At 47.8% G+C, this 19101-nt stretch overlaps 2 protein-coding genes across 3 annotated transcripts; both read right to left on the reverse strand.

Annotated features, from left to right (window-relative positions):
- Positions 1-155: 155 nt before the first annotated feature.
- On the reverse strand, positions 156-8875 carry LOC125367970 (vomeronasal type-2 receptor 26-like). Of its 2 annotated transcripts, XM_048368740.1 has the most exons (6): positions 8717-8875; positions 6058-6855; positions 4260-4474; positions 3758-3779; positions 2881-3004; positions 156-1054 (listed from the first exon to the last, which is right to left on the reverse strand). In XM_048368740.1, exons 1-6 carry the CDS (start codon positions 8858-8860, stop codon positions 156-158), a joined length of 2202 nt encoding a protein of 733 aa, XP_048224697.1. In that variant the 5' UTR covers positions 8861-8875. The 2 variants fall into 2 exon arrangements, with proteins under 2 accessions (XP_048224697.1, XP_048224698.1); XM_048368741.1 differs by lacking the exon at positions 3758-3779 and having other exon boundaries at positions 4265-4474.
- A 3064-nt stretch (positions 8876-11939) lies between these two features.
- On the reverse strand, positions 11940-17365 carry LOC125368178 (vomeronasal type-2 receptor 26-like). The gene is given in 4 exon segments (XM_048369032.1): positions 11940-12736; positions 12739-12892; positions 14448-14739; positions 17157-17365. Coding segments are annotated over 4 exon segments (1452 nt in total).
- Positions 17366-19101: the final 1736 nt, after the last annotated feature.

Below are 19101 nucleotides of genomic sequence, written 5' to 3' on the forward strand. Positions count from 1 at the left end.
AGTCAGTGCTTTACACAAAATCACTTTCCAACAATTTCCATCTCTCATTGAAGTCCTTTCACATCCACATAGAACAGTGAACCCCATTCAGAACTATGAGTAAGGGCCTTGGGAGGTAGCTGTTGTGCAGAGTTTCTCTGCCTTTCTGCTCAGGTTCAATGTCCTTGCCTTAACCAGGTCACGGTGTTGTGCTCAGGCTTCAGCAAGATAATGTAGCACTTGGGTAGGAAGATGCCACCCAGCAGCCCCGCAGTAGAGGACAGGATGGAGAAGATCTCCACAGCAACCATGGACTTGCCCCGAGCACTGTGGTACATGGGCAGGAAGGCTATCCAGACACTGCAAAACAGCATCATGCTGAAGGTGATGAACTGGGTCTCATTGAAGGCATCTGGCAGGCCCCGGGCCAAGAAGGCCACACAGAAGGTCCCCATAGACAGGAAGCCCAGGTAACCAAGCATGCAGTAAAGGGCCACTCCAGAGCCCTCCTGGCACTGGATGACAATGTGCCTGGGCTCAGAGGCCACGTCCCTGCCTGGGAATGGTGGGGACGTGCCCAGCCAGACTGCACAGAGAATCACCTGGACCAAGGAGGACATCAGGACAACACATGGAGAAGCACTGGGGCCCAGGCACACCTGAAACCTGTCCCTTGGCCTGGTAACTCTAAAAGCCAGCACCACAGTAAGGGTCTTGGCCAGGATGGAGGAGACCGCCACAGTGAACACCACAAAAAAGATGGTCTGGCGCAGGAGGCAGGTGGCAGCCGTGGGTTGGCCCAGGAACAGCAAGGCACACAGGGCACACAGGCTCAGGGAGACCAGGAGCAAGTAGCTGAGAGGCCGGTTGTTGGCCTTGACCACAGGGCTGTCCTGGTGCTTCCAGAATATCCCCAGGACCAGCACAGCCAGGCCAGCCAGCATGAGTGACAGCACAGCCAGGCTGAACCCCAGGGGCTCATCAAAGGTCAGGAAGGCCTCAGTCTTGGGTAGGCAGCTGTCTCGCGTAGGGCTTGAGTGCTGATCCTCAGGGCACAGGAGACATCTCTTCATGTCTGTGGGAGACACAGAGACACCATTTCTTCAGAGTGATTGAAAAAATATATCTCCGTGAATGTCTGGTCCATATACTCCAAAGCCTCATATCCACTAATGTACTTAAGAGTTATTTCTCTGTTTTTACTGTTGATTGTACCCAGTGCTTTGCCCAAGCTACTCAAGCACATAAGCTATGTCCTCAGCCCAGGCTCTTCTTAGTAACAAGTGTTGGCATTTATGACAGTGGACCCAATGGGACAGGAAATTGTAAACTCCATTACAGTAGTTCATGAGGGCCTCTTTTCATGTTTGTTTGTTTGTTTCTGAAAGTAGGGGTGATAAATCTCCTCATTGGCAGATGGGTTTAGCTCAGCTATATATATTAAAAAAAGGTACATTTGTTCTAGGCCTATCCCGGTTTATCTGACAATTGGACTCTAATGAAATACATTGGAGTGGAAGTAATTACAGTTAAATGAAGTCACTAGGGTGAGCTCTGGTTCTAGGTGACTAGTGTCTTCAGAAGATCAGATGATTTGTCCTTTAAAGTGAGGGGAAAACACAAGATGAGCTGAGAGGTAACTATCTAGAAGCCCAGGAGACAGGCCTTAGAAGAGACCAGCTGCAATGTGGGCTCAGACTTCAGCCTCCAGAACTGTGGAAGAATATATTCCTATTGCTTAACACCACACCATTGTGTTACCACCCAGACATTAAGATGAGTTTCCCAACCATAATATACAAGAAAGGGTAAATCAGAAAGAAGACATTTTTGCTTCTAGGAGATTAAAAGAACCTACTGAATGCTGACCCAATGCCTGTAATGCTAGCTACTTAGGTGGCTAACATGTTGGCATCAAGATGCTAAGCCAGCCCAGTCAGGAAAGTTTATAAGACACTTATCTCCAATTCAAAACCAAAAAGAAAAAAAAAAGCGAGTAGAGCTGATGCTCAAGCAGTAAAGTGGGCTAAAGAAACTCAGAGATGGTGTCAGGATCCCAGTTCATGCCTCAGGACCCACGCACACAAAAATAAACAACAAAAAATAACAAAAAGAACAGCGGACCACTAGAGGCAGTAGAGCAGTGGACACAGCGCATGCTCTGCTTACTTGGAGCAGTATTGGAGTTGGAACTCAGGTCCTCACCTTTATAAGCCACTCTTCCACCATTGTTTTATGCTAGATATTTTTGAGATGAGTCTCCCTCTCTTCCCAGCATAGCTGGCTCTGGGGTGTTTGCCCAAACCTGCCTGAGCACCCATCTCTCTATTTTGGGTTGAGATCATTGCTAAGATAGCAAATGCCACTATTTCCTCAAGCCACTCCACACAGATGGAATCAAATGGACTTTCACGGAAGAATGTACTTCCACCACCATCCTTGTGATCTCAGCCTCACCTGTAGCTCAGAATGACTGGACTGTGCTCAGCTACAGGTGAAGAAGGGGTGTAGGAAACATTTGATTTTCCCAGTCTCAGCCTCCCACCTAATTTGCTTCTTTTTTTTTTTTTTGGCCAGTCCTGGGGCTTGGACTCAGGGCCTGAGCACTGTCCCTGGCTTCTATTTTTGCTCAAGGCTAGCACTCTGCCGCTTGAGCCACAGCACCACTTCTGGCCATTTTCTGTATATGTGGTGCTGGGGAACCGAACCCAGGGCCTCATGTATATGAGGCAGGCACTCTTGCCACTAGGCCATATCCCCAGCCCCCTAATTTGCTTCTTAATCAACATTTCCATGCAATGTGCACAATGAAGTAGAAGCTTCACATTGGTTCACTGTAGGTAAATGAAGGTTTTCAAGGAGCCTGATGTCTCTTTGGATAATAGTTCCACTTGTCCTCACCTGTTTGATCTGAAAACTGTCCTTCAGGGCAGGGTCTGCAATCAAAACAGCAGTGGGGAGCCCCCTGTCGTGTGGCCTGGCTGAACCCTGGAGAACAGCTTCTGCTGCACACCGAGCTGTGGATCTGAGGATGGTGAGCAGCGTATTAGTGACTGCCAGGGGGACAGACACGGATGGTCACAACCTTAATCAGAAACACACTGGTGGCCTTCCCATCTCTGTCACAACAGAAACCAGACTGCAGATGTAGCTCAAAGGAAGAGAATCTATGAACCTCCTAGACAGGGGACTGTAGGGTCACCTGGATGACCAGGACAAAGCAGGACACACAATGGGGCCTGGTAACTTTTAGTCTCTCTTGCTGACAGCCAGAACTACACATGTGCAACACACACACACACACACACACACACACACACTTCCTAGCCAACATATCCTACTTACAGGACCTGCAGGGCATGCCTTTTCTCCTCTGGCACAATGGCACAGCACTTGCCACCAAGGAAGGATTTTGAGGATGGAAGTAAGCTTGGAAAAGGCGTGGAGCCAAGTGTGGGATGCTAGTTTTGTCCTTCACTTGAGAAGGGAAAAGAATAAGGATTGGAAATTTAGTTCAGTGGAAAACACTTGCCTAGCAAGGGAAAGGCCCTATCTTCAATCCTAAGCTGTTTTGTTTTGTTTTTTAAAAAAAGGCATAGTGCTGGGGATTTAGCTCAGTGGAAGAGCACCTGCCTGGCAAGTGCAAGGCCCGAGTTTGGGGCCTCAGCTCTGGGGAAAAAAAAAAGGGGTTGGGGGGGTGGGGGGGAACAGAAGAATGGTCCAAGTTCAAGGCCACACACGGGAACTATTGACAACCCCCTGAATGCTTGGCCCAAACTTTCAGGAGACTACAAAGGGAACTTGACTTGTGCATGGAAAACCTTCTGCAGAGCTGACTGCAGATGCCACTGAAACCACAATTAGGCAAAGTTGCAGAGCTGGGGGCTTCACACCTACTGCCAAAAGCCAGAGAGCTGCAGCACTGCCCTGGGCCATGAGGCACCTACACACATCTGTCCCCACATGGAAACCAAATGGTTAGTAAATAAATTCCGTAGGCATGGCTAGCTCTCTTCCAGAGACTCTTCACAGATCTTGGATACACCTCCAGACATGGATTCTAATTCTAATGCTCAGACCATGTTATTTCAATTTGGATGTGAGTGGATGTCTCTCTTCTTTAAAGGTCTCATTTTGCTAAACTACCAATCAGAAGTATGCTTAACCCAAACTCTATCTCTGTCCACTTTGTGCATCTAATACTAATGAGAAAAACTCACCTCTGAGTTCCTCTCTTACTCTAACATTCTAAGACAGGTGTAGAACTCACACCCAGCCACCTCACCTGAACATTTTCCTTGACGTGGATGGACAGTCTGTTCCCCGAAGAAACTCCAAGGTCAATTTTGCCTATGTGAGCCAACTGGAAAACACCCCCAGGGGTCTTCTGCCACTGCACAATGCCAAATTGTGGAACCAGATCCCCATTGGCATCAAAAACAATTTCGCGGCCATCAGGAGTCTTGAAGTGCACCTTCCTGAGGGAATGGAGAAGCTGGGGAAGGAAGGTGCCATTGTACACAATAGTGAGAGGCCACTGGGCACTGTGAGGCGCTGGCGTGGTGCAGGCAAGGCCAGCTAGCCACCAGGCACCTGAAAGCATAGGTAGCTTGTGGCACTTCCAAAGACTAACAAATATACCCTTGCTAACTTCTTGTGAAATAAGAAAGAAATTGTAATAAATGCTGAGCCCCTATTCTGATTATCTTTATTCTGAGGCAGTCATAATATGAACATTCCAATGATTTTTTCAGGGGTGGGAAGACCACAATGGCCACAAAGTGCTCTTCCCACCACACTCCAGGGGGAGTCCACACCCCAGCGAGATGAGCACAGAATGGCCAGCAGCTCTCCCCATCTACAAGATCCCCACAGCCATGTTGTCTGGTTCCCTTGGCAATAGCAGTTAGTGACATAGGTCACCTGATTCTGAAAGGAGGAAGAAAGAACCAGTAGGTCTAGGATGGACAGCCAAAGATGCTCACACCTACGGACCACACTTGTCCTACTTAAGATTCCCAACCATCCTGAAATTTCATTTTTCTTGTGTTGGTTTGGGATGAGTTTGTTGAGATTCATCCATAGAATGTGAATTATCAAGTGAAACTCAGGAGGGCCTGTCAAACAGGGTTTTTAAATAGAAGTATGACTCTTGCCCAGCATGGTAGCCAATGCCTTTGACACACTGCCCAGGAGGCAGAAACAGGACTGTGAGCTCAAGGAAAGCCTAGGCTATTTATTAGCACACTATCTCAAAGAAACCCCGGTAATTATTCCTTTTTATGATTAGTACATCCCGCCTGTAGGATACACAAATATGTAAAGGTATTTTCTATTTGCCTAAGGCATACTTTTTCACATCTACTAAAAATATCCTTTTTTTTTTTTTTTTTTTTTGCCCATCCTGGGGCTTGAACTCAGGGCCTGGGAGCTGTCCCTGAGCATCATTTCCTCAAGGCTAGCACTCTACCCCTTGAGACACTGCGCTACTTGCAGCTTTTTCTGTGTATGTGGTACTGATGAATCAAACCCAGGGCTTCATGCGTGCTAGGCAAGCACTCTACCACTAAGCCACACATTCCCAGCCCATAAAACACATTTATTTTTGTAAGCAAAAATTCATCAGTGAGACACAGTTGTTATTTTTTATCTTTTTTTATATAGCTCACATTTTGGTTTAGATAAGTCGCTTGTATTTGCGGAATCCCACAACCCACTACACTGGGAATCCTGAGTTCACACTGATAGATATAGACTCTGTCAAAATGCTCCTAAGCTGAGCACCAGTGGATCATGCCTGCTATCCTAGCTATTCCGGAAGCTCAGATTTGAGGATCACAGTTTGAAGACTGGAAGGGCATCTGTGGCTCAAAGTGGCAGAATGCTAGCTTTGACCAAAAGTGTTGAGTTCAAATAATATGACCAACAAAAGGGCAAGGAAAATCTGCTGCTAAGATGTTCCCAGGCAACAAGCAGTGGCATCCTCACTGTCTCTGCTCTACCACAGTAGCTCTGACAGATTGAGGGTCCTGTTGTCCAGTCTCCCTGAATCCCAGATCCCACACACTTCTCTCTCACCTGCCAGGGCTGGAAGTGCCCAGGATCTACACACATCCCACCCTGGTCCTCACAGGCTAGCAGGTTGTGCAGGGCACGAGCAATGTTGTAGACAGCTGTGTAAGTAATATCAAATTTAATCACTTCTTGGAAAGGAAGCTTCTTGCCTGCCAAACTCTCTTTACCTGAGCAGAAACCGACACCCTCTGCCAGTGTGGCGTTCCCATGGGGCCATGTACATCGAAAGGTGGCCTCCCAGAACCCCTCTATGAACATGTCCTCTGGGGTCCTGCTGGGGTGAAGGCCAGCAAGGAACTCAGGTAAACCAGGCATCTTGTTTCTGTGATACGAAAGACCAAATGAACTCTGCAGGACCTGAGCAATACCAGGCATGGACAAGGCAATAGTCATGTGCAGGGTATCCAGGCTTACCCAGACCCGGCCTTTGATACCAAGGTGCAGCAAGCCCTGCAGGATGAGCTCAAAATTGGAGTTGTTCACAAAGACCAGAACAACAGTGGCTGTGCATCTCTGCATCTTCTGCACAACTAATTGAGTCTTCTTCAGAGATCTCTGGGAAGGGACTTGGAAGTTGTATTCAATGCAGACACCAGCCTGGCTGAGCTCCTGGGTGGCCAGAGAGCTGGACTGCTGCCCAAAGTCATCATCCTGGGCCAGGATGCCCACCCAGGACCATCTGAAATGGAGCACCAGATGAATCACTACTTGGGAAGACGTTAGGTCACTGGCCACAGTCCGGAAGAAGGAAGGGAACTGAGTCTTGTCACTGAGGACTGGCAATGTGGAGGCATAGCTGATCTATCAGGGAAGGGCCAGGCAACAGAAAAAGGATAAAAACAGAACACGAGTGTGAATAAGATATATACACAGCAAGGAAGGAACAAGGATAACAGGGGAACCAACTTACCCTGACTGCACAGGTGGGATGCCTGAAGTCTGTGCCACAAGGCCCAAGTCCCCAGTTATACAGGCAGTGGGGCTGCAGTGGGGCTACAGCTCACCATTGTGGAGAAGAGCTCAAGCTCCACCATCTCCCAGAACCTGAGGCCTTGCTGTCACTTGAACCAGCACAACCTATCTCTACCATACACTCCTCCATATGATGCTTTTAAATGTTGAATTTTCAACAAGCACCACCCCATCACTTCACTCACTGCTCACACGTGGTGACAATCTTTGTGACAACCTACTGTCTATCCATTCTGTAATCTACCTGGCATGAGAGATGCCAAGGACTCTGGTTTGCCAGATCTCACTTGTATGTCAGTTCTTCAAGGAAGAGACTGTGCGGTGTACCAAGAAGGAGAAATGGCATTTTGATTTGTAACAGGCATGTTCAGTGCATCTGCTCTCTCCTGACCAATATCCAAGATGCACAATGGAGATACTCAGACTCCACACATTTGGAATGGATGTGTCTTTATTTTCTGACTGAAAAATGTTTTACTCTCAGAAAAGAAAGAGGCTACGTGCTGGGTACCAGTGGCTCGTGCCTGTAATCCTAACTTCATAGGAAACCTGAGAATTGAAGTTCAAAGCCAGCCACTAAACGAAAGTCCATGAGGCTCTTGTCTTCAATTAACCAGCAAAAGGACAGAAATGGAGGCTAAATGGTAAAGTGCCACCCTTAAGAAAAAGCCAAATGAGTACATGAGAATAGTAGGTCCTGAATTCAAGTTTTAGTTCTGGCACATAATACATAAGATATAGCGTGCATATATGATCTATATCACATATATAAATCATATACATATATATACATATATATACACCAAGCTGCATGTGGTGTAACCTCCCTATTATCTCTGATATGCTATATGCTAGAGGCAGAGAAAGGAGGTTTGTGGTTCAATTCCACTGTATGCAGAAAGATTATAAACACCATGTCTAAAAAAATAAGCTAAAGGGACATGCCTAAAATCTTAGCCACTGAGGAGTCTGCTGTCGGAAAAGCAGAGGGCTCTATTACAAAAACCAAAGCAAGCCTGGCCATGGTGCCTCACACTTTTACTCCTAGCTACACAGGAATCTGAAATCCAAAGATGGAAGTTTGGGGCTTGAGACTCTTATTTCCAACAAACTTCCCAAAAGTTATTAGTGGATCTATGGTAGAGCAATAGCCTTGATCCACAAAACTCAGGGACAATACCTGGACCTGAATTCACGTCCCAGGATCAGCATATGCCCACACGCAAAAAAATACCCAAAAACTGAAAACTAAAACCAGACTGTAGATAGGGTTTAGTGGTGCAGCATTTTCATAGCAAGTGCAAGGTCCAAGTTCAGCACCCAGTAATACAAGCCATATGATAATAAGAGCTTAAGTGGGAGTATGATGCCGAGGCTACTGTGGTTTTGAAAGCAAGGGCCTGAGCCAGAAAAATCAGTGCGGTACAGAGAAGACTGAGGGCATAAGACTGGGTTCTGGACTCAAACCACAGCTCCAGCATCACGCCACCAGAGCACCTAGACCTCTCCCTGTTCTACTAGTAACCTGGTTTCTCATCAATGCAATAGGATTATAGTTCTCTCAAAATAAGGTTCGTCTGAGGAGAATCTTGCCCTGTAGGGACTGAGATGACAGGGAGCCTGGTCCCCATCTCTCTCACACCACTCACCATCATCATCACTACTGGAAGAAACTTTCAGGAGGACTCACCTGGGGAAACTTGTATAGACCAAGAAGCCTGGCCATGGGCACAGACAGGGTGGACCGTGTTTCTCCCACCATAGCAGCTTTGGGGGGACCAAATCCACAGGAGTAGTTGGGGACTGGCTCCTCCTGCCCTGTGAGAAAGCCCATGGTCTCATGGAGGCTTCTATGCACCAAGTCCCCAGAGTTGCGGATGGAGAAGCCCAAGGTCAGATTGGGCAACAGCTGGACACTCCTGTTAATCTCCTCAATGGCAAAAACAAAACCTTGAGCCACCAAGTATCCCCACAGGGAAAACCTGTGAGAAAAAGGAAGGAAGAAAAGGAAGGAGGGAGGGAAGGAGAAAATGAGGGAACAGAGAAAGGGACAGTCGGAGGGGGAGAGGGAGGGATGGAGGGAGGGGAAAGAGCAGAGAAAACACAGAAAAGCTAAGGAAGGAAGGGGACTCACAGACCCATAGAATTCAGAGGCAGATGACCCTGGCCACCAGGCTGAGATTCTGAGGATCAGCCACCCCAAGTAACCAGGGCCACCTGTGCAGGTTCCCTCAGCCTTCATCACTCCACCTCACAAAGCACTTACTGTGAATGCACCAGGCCAGCTGGTGGGGACGTGAAATCCAACAAGGTGATATTATGGAAGCGAATTATAGGGAAACTGGCTCCCACCACCACATCCCCTGGACGGTCAAAGCGGGGACTCTTCCCTGGCAAGCCTGTTGATGCACAAAGTGCAGACTCAGAGAGCAAGCCCTGGAAAGTGGGGAGCAGGATGCACAGCCACATGCCTGAAGGGAAGCAAGATAGTCCCCATCTAGGGCCAGGCCCAGCGGTGACAGAGGCTTTTATCAGGGTCTTTGCTCTCCACTGACAAGGGGCTTGGGCCATGCTAAAAACTGCAGAACTACAGACCATGGGGAGAGCAGGATCCTCAGCTGGGGCTGAATGGCCACTAAATCCCAAGATCATTAAAAGTTTGACTTCCTTCACCTGTGGTTTGATTACCGCATTGCCCTGGGCATCATCTTCAGATGTCAAGAACAGAGATCGTGGGGCCTGACTACACTCCAGGGGGCCGGACCACAAGCCTCCCATCAACCGTGCTAACGGCCCTGTTTTTTCAGAGAGGTCCCAGGAGAGTACCAGGGGGACTGTCCCTCACATCGGTGTCTCCTCTGACAGCATTTTCTGGAGAAATGGATGTTGCCCGAGCTGGAGATGGCCTGAAGCCACCAAGAAGGTCTCAGCTAGGAGAAGTCAAGTTCAGCCCAAGCAGGTCATTAAAGCTGAGCAGATGCATCTCTATGGCCAAGGAGGCCAAAGTCAGACAAGCCAAAGAAACCTGGCTAGGAGTAACTGCCCAGCACAGTGATGGGCTCCCAGCCTTGGTTCTCAGAAGGTCTGGGACACACAGGCACACAAGAAACCCTGCCCAGTGGACATGCCAGCCCTGAACTGGCCCACATCCCCTTCCATAGTTCACACCTCCTGCTGCCATTTCCAGCCATTCTGTTCTCAGTCTCAGCCAGAGCCATGCAGCTTTCTCCAATCATCTGCTAAGTTCCCATCTACATTATATGATCAGATGAATGATTTGCAGTAAATATCCCAAGTTGACCATTAGAATGCACTTATACTGTACTGTGCTATTAGTAAGAGAAGTTTTGATTAGTAAGAGAAGTTTGATCCATATATACACCAAGAGACGGTTATAAGAACACTACTAATACTTAATAGTTTCCTATGGTAAAATTAGTTGTAATTTATTATGTATACTTAACAGCATAAATATTCCACTGGGACATAGTTGTTCTAAATTTTTTTTATTAAATTACTAAAAATTCAAATTTAACTAAACCTGATTCTGCTTTCTTGGTAGTTTTTTTGCTGGTAGTGTGATTTGGCGCTTTTTGTTTGGGGATGTGTTTGCTATTTCTTGGGGTAGACTGGAACTCACAAACTCAACTGATCCTCTCACCACAACATCCACAATAGCTGGGCCATTTCAGGTAGTTCAGCAAAGGCCTCCCCAAGCTGGCATTGCTACACTAGGTTTGGAGTCTACATTTTGAACCGTGTATTACTATTGCATTTCTTTTATATTGAAAATTAACTCTCCACTGAAGGACAGGACAGGTTTGATGTATTCATTCATCAGGAGTAAACATACGTTATTTTCATAGTTGAGCTTGTAAACAATTCTTCTGTGAACTCTCACTGACACTTCAAGGTAACACGTTTTCCAATTTATTGTGTGTCTGTATAACAGTCGAAATTCTAGCACACAGGATGAGTCTGTGCTTCCCCTTTGATGTAATGCGAGGCAGTTCTCCACTTGACCCCTTCCCTGTTGCAATTCTCCTGGAACAAGTTGGTCCTGAAGGGAATCATTAGCTTGGTAATCAACACCATGATCCTCCTTACTTGTTTATACTTGTTTTTGTTTTGGAGAATCTCTAGATAGCTAGGTTCAAATGCATTGTCTTCTTGCCTCAGACTCCCAGCTTGTACAGATCACAAAAGCACCCCATAAACAAGTGTCCCCATATAAAAGGCTTCTGAATTATGAAATAGTTCAGCAATAACTACAAAGAGAATATCTACTGACCATGTGTCCACCATCAGGACCCAATAGACATACAGTCTGTTTTCCTATATGGAAACTAAGCAATGAGATTATCAGAATAAGGAAAGTGCAGAAAGCAAACTCGATAGATCAACAGGCTTTATTTGGGAGTGAAGCCTGGAAGGGGCAACCAAGTCTCCTTCCACATGGCTGAAGGGGAAGTGGCACAGACACCCTTACAACTGGGGCTCTTTAAATATTATGTAGAAAGAGTGAAGGTGGGCAGGGGGCAGATGTAAGTGGGGTGAGATGGGTGTGGTGTAGATAAGCAATGTTATTCTGACTGAAGAGTTCCAGGACTCAGCCAACTGTGTTAGTCAGGGACGTGTGCATCACATGTGGCTTTGGTCTCAGGCTCTCTTCTCCAAAACTTCTCAGGGGCAAGGGAAGGGGAGATGATTCAGCGGGGTCTACAGCATGGACAGGAGTAAGATATGGCTGTTGGGAATAGTCAGTGCTTTACATGAAATCACCTTCCATCATTCCCCATCTCTCATTGAAGTCCTTGTACATCCACATAGAACAATGAGCCCCATTTGGAACTATGAGTGAGGGCCTTGGAAGGCAGCTGCTGTGCAGAGCCTCTCTGCCTTTCTGCTCAGCTTCAGTGTCCTTGCCTTAACCAGGTCAGGGTGTTGCGCTCAGTCTGAAGCAAGATGATGTAGCACTTGGGGAGGAAGATGCCACCCAGCAGCCCCTCAGTGGAGGACAGGATGGAGAAGATCTCCACGGCCACCATGGACTTGCCCCGAGCACTGTGGTACAGGGGCAGGAAGGCTGTCAAGACACTGCAGAACAGCAGCATGCTGAAGGTGATGAACTTGGTCTCACTGAAGGCATCTGGCAGGCCCCGGGCCAGGAAGGCCACACAGAAGGTCCCCATGGCCAGGAAGCCCAGGTAACCCAGCACGCAGTAGAAGGCCACTCCAGAGCCCTCCTGGCACTGGATGACAATGTGCCTGGGCTCAGAGGCCATGTCCCTGCCTGGGAATGGTGGGGACGTGCCCAGCCAGACTGCACAGAGAATCACCTGGACCAAGGAAGACATCAGGACAACACATGGTGAGGCGCAGGGGCCAATGCACACCTGAGACCTGCCCCTTGGCCTGGTAACTCTGAAAGCCAGCACCACCGTGAGGGTCTTTGCCAGGATGGAGGACACTGCCACAGTGAACACCACAGGAAAGGTGGTCTGGCGCAGGAGGCAGGTGGCAGCCATGGGTTGTCTCAGGAACAGCAAGGCACACAGGGCACACAGGCTCAGGGAGACCAGGATCAAGTAGCTGAGAGGCCGGTTGTTGGCCTTGACCACAGGGCTGTCCTGGTGCTTCCAGAATATCCCCAGAACAAGGACAGCCAGGTCAGCCAGCATGAGTGACACCGCAGCCAGACTGAACCCCAGGGCTCATCAAAGGCCATGAAGGTCTCAGTCTTGGGTAGGCAGCTGTCTCGCATAGGGCTTGAGTACTGATCCTCAGGGCACATGAGACATCTCTTCATGTCGGTCGGAGACACAGAGACCCCACATCTGTAAATGACAGTGCTGAGACCAGCTCTCTAGAGAGAGATTTCCCATGAACACATGGAAAGCATTTCATGCTCATTAATGTAGTTATGATTTATTATTAATCACAAGAAACAGAATGGGTGATATTAGGGATAGAGGCACAGGAAAAAGGCATACCCTATATCCAGGCTATATGTGATATTTTAGGAGGGAGGGGTCAGGCGTGGGGCTTAAACTGAGGCCTAAAAGAGTGTCCCTGAGCTTTTTCACTCAAGGGTAGTGCTCTCCCACTTTGAACCACAGCACCACTTCCATTTTTCTGATAGTTAATTGGATATAAATGTCTCGTGGGCTTACTTGTTTGAGCTGGCTCTGAACTGTGATCTGCAGATCTCAGCCTCCTGAGTAGCTAGAATTACAGGCATCAGCCCAGCATATATGAACTCTTTAATGGTTAATTTCCTCCTAAATAGTTGCAATAACTCTTCTACTTTTCAAATGTTATGGACTGAGTTGAGATGAAGGTTTTCAAGAACATTACAATGTTGAAGTACTGACCTCTGACTGTAACTGTATTAGGAGGTAGAAATGGGAAGATAAAATAATAGAGGTCCAATGAAGACATTCAGGTGGGCCCCAATCCAATGTGACTGGTTCCTTATTAGAGAAAATCAATACATGGACACACAGATGCCAGAGAACAAAGGAAGAAGGTGACTCTCTGCAGGCCCAGAACATAGGCCTCAGAAGAAACCAAATCTGCTGATACATTGATCTCAGCCTTCCAGCCTCCAGAACTTGGGAAGGGGGAGGGAGTGGGAATGAATCACTGTAGCTTAACACCACATTGATTTTTCAGGCCAGGGTGCAGAGGAACTGTTTAGACTGCAACTGGGGTGAATGTCTAACTCTCCTTGTCTGATTGCAGAACCTGCTTCTGCCACCAGAGGCCAGATGAAGGCTCCTGTCAGGGATCCTAGATGCCAGCTGACAGGCTTTGGGGAAGGTTTGGACACTCAGAGCTCTGGACAAGTCAATGGACTAACTCTTTGAAGGATTCAAATATGATGGCATTTCAGGTGGTAGAAAGTAGGGGCAGGGCCTAGTCAGGGACAGCAGACCACAGGCTGCAGCCTGCAAAGTTGAATCTTGCTCTCAGGTGCTCCTTCTGCTTCTGCCTCTCTGCTTCCCAGACAGTGTGAAGTGAGCTTCCTGTTCCAACTCCCCCTGCACCTGAGGCTCTGCATCACCGTAGATATAGAAACATCTAAGCCAGCAACGGGCAATAAACCAGAGAAATCACAAGCCAGGGTTAATCTCTCCTTTTAGTTGCCTCTCCCAGGGATCTTGTCACAGTAGTGAAGACCTCGCTAGCACAGGGGCCATGGGATTTGGGGCAAAAGGGTAACCAAGAGTTGCCATTGGATCCACTATTCTACCCACACACCCCCTCAAAATGAGGCTCTGCCAGGGAGAACCTTGCTGGGCAGGGAGTGCAATCACAGTCACCTGGTCCCACAGAAAGCAGCTCAGTTTCCTCCCTACCTCCATCACACAGTCCCCTGTCACAATCACTGCTGGGGGGAGACGTTGAGGAGGACTCACCTGGGGAAACTTGTACAGCCCGAGAAGCCTGGCCATGGACACAGACAGGGCTGACCTTGTGTCCCCCACCACGGCAACTTTGGGGGGGCCAGACCCACAGAAGTAGTTGGGGACCGGCTCCTCCTGCCCTGTGAGGAAGCCCATGGTCTCATGGAGAGCTCCGTGTACTGAGTCCCCAGAGTTGCGGATGGAGAAGCCCAAGGTCAGATTGGGCAATAGGTGGACACTCCTGTTGATTTCCTCAATGGCAAAGACAAAACTTTGGGCCACCCGGTAGCCCCAATTGGAAACGCTGGGGGAAAGAAATGCCCACATTTACCATGAAGACAAGGGCAGGCTGCATACCAGTGCCTCACCTGTAAATCAAGCTACTCAGGAGGCTGAGATCTAAGGATCATGGTTCAAAGCCAGCCTGAGCAAGAAAGTCCATGAGACTCTTACCTCCAATTAACTATCCAAAATAGCTAGAATTGGTGCTGTGGCTCTAGTGGTAGAGCACTCACCTTCAGCAAAAACACTAAGGAACAGCACCCAGGCCCTGAGTTCAAGCCCCAGGATTCAGAAAAAAAAGAAGAACGGGGCACAGTTGGAAAAGGGGCATTTACATTAAGCATACCATAGGGATTCGAGCACATGCATAAAAGGCATGATGCCACATTCCCATGAGGAAGTGTGTGGAGGTGCAGAGCAGCAGCATTAAGAACAACCAGAAGGAGAAGAGGTGTGAGAGACACTGCAAAGGGGGCCAGGTCTCCTGAGGCAGGAGCACAAGCTTCCATCCCCTTGCACAGCGTGGTGATCAGTTACTACTCACCCATGTTCATTTCAGAGTTTCTAAGCAACAGAGTCAAATGTTTCCATTACAGAAGGACACTAGTGTGGGGGGTGATAATGGGAGAAAATGAGGGAGAGGGTAACACTGTTCAAAAAAGAAATGCACTCAGGACCTACTTATGTGCCTGCAACCCCTCTGTACATCACCTTTGCAATAAAAAGTAGTAAAAAGCACACAAAAAATAAGACACTATGGGCTGGGAATATGGCCTAGTGGCAAGAGTGCTTGCCTCCTACACATGAGTCTCTCGGTTCGATTCCCCAGCACCACATATATGGAAAACGGCCAGAAGGGGCACTGTGGCTCAGGTGGCAGAGTGCTAGCCTTGAGCGGGAAGAAGCCAGGGACAGTGCTCAGGCCCTGAGTCCAAGGCCCAGGACTGGCCAAAAAAAATAATAATAATAAGACACTAGTATGTAAAGTGACCAATATGTGACCAATAGATTTACTGATTCCACAATGTACATATATATGCATATATGCAACCTTATGCATTATTATTTATGTTGCCAGTCCTGGAGCTCAGACTCAGGGCCTGAGCACTGATCCAGCCTTCTCTTTTTTTTTTTTTTTTGCTCAACACTCCCACTCTGCCACTTGAGCCACAGAGCCACTTCTGGTCATATTTCTGTATATGAACTGCTGAGGCATCGAACCCAGGGCTTTATGTATACGAGATGAGCACTCTTGCCACTAGGACATATGCCCAGCCCATGTATTATTATTAATCCCATGAATGATACTTATTGAGCTGGGAGAGCATTGCCTAGCATTGACTGGGGGTCCATTAATCCCTGCCGCTGCCCAAAGCAAAATAAATGACCAAGTAGCAAGAGTATGGAACTGGCGCGCTCAGGCTCACTGGTGCTAATAAAAAGCAGGTCTAGATGTTTGGGGAAATACTTGATACATTTTTATGTTTTGTTATTGGGTTTGTTTTTTTTTTAGTTTCGCTCACTGAATACTCCCTGCAACCTTCAGCCTCCTGATGCCAGCTGCTCAGCCTCCCACATGCCAGGAGGAATTACTTGCTTGATACATGTCCAGACATGCTGGAAATTTCTTTTTCTTTTTTTTCTTTTTTATGTCAGTTGTGGAGCTTGAAGTCAGGAATTGGGTGCAGCCCCTGAGCCCCCTTGAACTCGAGCCTAGCACTCTACGACTTCAGCCACAGCACAACTTCCAACTCTGGCAAATTCTGAATCAAGTTCAGCCTACATTTCAATAGGCCAAAAGGGCTGTCCTGCAATCTCTGGCTGTCTAGAAAAGTTGGAAAACCCAGGGGGGAAATTGGCAAAAAAAAATTGCAGGTAGGGGGGAAACCAAGGGTTGAGGACCTGTGCAGAGATGGAGACATCCCACATGGGTTCACTCAACAAACACATCCACCTAGAACTTAATCTAAACATCCAGGGCAGGACAAGAGACACAAGTATTTCTGCCTAACCTGAACTCCAGGCAGCACAGCCAAGAACATGCAAGGAGCACACATTTCAGAGTCTGGTACAAACAAGAAAGCAAAGACAGAAGCCAGGTAATGGTGGTCATGCCTGGGATATTAATTGTTCCAGTGGCTAAGATCTGAAGATCACAGTTCAAACCCAGCCCAGGCAACAAAGTCAGTGGCAGTCTTATCTCCAACTAACCAACAGAAAAGAAGAGGGGCACTGTAGCACAAAGTGGCAGAGTGCTAGCCTTGAGCAAAAAGGCTTAGGGACAGTGCTCAGGGCCTGACAGAGTGATGATGTTCAGGACAGGAGGTACATAGGCGGGGCAGCACCTGCCATCCCTCTGGGTTCCAGAACCACTCCTCCCAGTCTCCAGACATTCCGGTGCCCTCAGCACTCAGGACCCCCACCACACCCCTCACTGACCTTGAGTAGGGCCGCCCGGCTGGCGGAGGCGTGAAATCCAATGAGGTAACATCATAGAAATGAAAGATGCTGAAGCTCCCTGCCACCTCCACATCCCCAAGGCGGTCAAAACGAGGGCTCCTCCCTGGCAAACGCCAGCCTGTGGGTCCAGAGGACGCAGCATCACATAGAGACCCCAGGAAGGCCAGAAGCAAGATACATAGCCGCATGCCTGCCAGTGGCCTGGACAGCCATGGATCTGGCAGCTCCTCTGAAGGCCCAGGCCCATAGTGACCGAGGCTCTTATTTAGGATTGCATCTTCAACCCGAGCATTGGAGTGGGAGCCACACTGGAAACTTGGCAGACTGTGGGGAGAATGGAGGTGCTAAGTGATCCTGAGTGGCCAAGTCCATTAAAAGCTTTGACTCCTCCACCTGTGTCTCCATCCCCTCATTGTGACCTGGATAATAGCTCTGAGCATTATCTACCGACTTCAGGGAGAGAGGTTCCTTACTACACCCTAAGAGGCCTGCACCCTGGAGCCACAGTACTCAGTCTGCACTGCAAATAGAATTTTTAACTGCCCAATACTTGACTGCTAAGGGCCAACATCTGACTGGAGGCCTGACTGATGACACCAGCCACCAATCACAACCTGTTTGACAGGTGCATGTCATCCCTATAGTAAAAAGTTCTTGACGGCCACTTGGGACACTTGGGCTCTTCAGCACAATGTACAGGAGAAACACTAGCTCAGGACTGATAAAGAGCCCTGGCCCACTTGAGGCAGTTCAGCGATTACCTCACCAAGCTGGCATTGCTACACTAGGTTTGGAGACTACATTTTGAAGTATGTATTACTACTGTATTTCTTCTGTATTGAGAATTAACACTCTACTGAAGTAATGGACACGTTTGATGTATTCGTTCATCAGTGTTAAACACAGGTTATTTTCATAGTTGAGCATGTAAACAATTCTTCTGTGAACTCTCACTAACACTTCAGAGTAACACGTTTTCCATTTTATTGTGTGTCTACATAACAGTGGAAATTCTAGCAGACAGGATGAGTCTGTGTATCCCCTTTGAGGAACTATAAGGCAGTTCTCCTGGTGACACCTTCCCAGCTGCAATCCTCCTGGAACAGGCTGGTCCTGAAGGGAACCATTTTCGAGATCATCACCACCATGGCCTTCTTACTCCTTTATACTTGATTTTGTTTTGGAGAGTCTCCAGATAGCCAGGTTCAAATGCATTGTCCTCCTGCCTCAGACTCCCAGCTTGTACAGATCACAAAAGCACCCCATAAACAAGTGTCCCCTTATACAAGGCATCTGAATTGTGAAATAGTTCAGCCAAAACTACAAAGAGAATGTCTACTGACCATGTGTCCACCATCAGGACCCAATAGACATAGAGTCTGTTTTTCCTATAGGAAAACTAAGTCATGAGGTTATCAGAAAAAGAAAGGGCAAAAGTAAACTCAATAGATCAACAGGCTTTATTTGGGAGTGAAGCCTGGGAAGGGCAACGAAGTCTCCTTCTACAAGGCTGAAGGGGAAGTGGCATACACACCCCTACAAATAGGACTCTTTAAATATTATGCAGAAATAGTGAAGGTGGGCAGGGGGCAGATGTAAGTGGGGTGAGATGGGTGTGGGGCAGAAGAAAAATGTTATTTTGACTGAGAAGTTCCAGGACTCAACAGACTGTGTTAGTCAGGGACGTGTGCATCAGATGTGTCTTTGGTCTCAGGCTCTCTTCTCCAAAACTTCTCAGGGGCAAAGGAAGGGGAGATGAATCAGTGGGGTCTACAGCATGGACAGGAGTAAGATATGGCTGTTGGGAATAGTCAGTGCTTTACATGAAATCACTTTCCAACAAATCCTATCTCTCATTGAAGTCCTTTCACATCCACATAGAACAGTGAGCCCCATTCAGAACTATGAGTGAGGGCCTTGGGAG

This window comes from Perognathus longimembris, chromosome 20 (genome assembly GCF_023159225.1).
Source record: "Perognathus longimembris pacificus isolate PPM17 chromosome 20, ASM2315922v1, whole genome shotgun sequence".
Lineage (NCBI taxonomy): Eukaryota > Metazoa > Chordata > Mammalia > Rodentia > Heteromyidae > Perognathus > Perognathus longimembris.

Bases quoted from the DNA above. Each gene is read 5' to 3' on its own strand.
- LOC125367970 (XM_048368740.1), bottom strand. From the start codon at position 8,860: ATGGGCTTTCTCACAGGGCAGGAGGAGCCAGTCCCCAACTACTCCTGT. The intron at 3,005-3,757 runs GTTTGGGCCAAG...CACCATCCTCAG, and splicing joins CCCTTTGTAGTCTCCTGAAA to ATCCACAGCTCGGTGTGCAG. The intron at 1,055-2,880 runs GTGAGGACAAGT...TGTCTCCCACAG, and splicing joins ACAGTTTTCAGATCAAACAG to ACATGAAGAGATGTCTCCTG.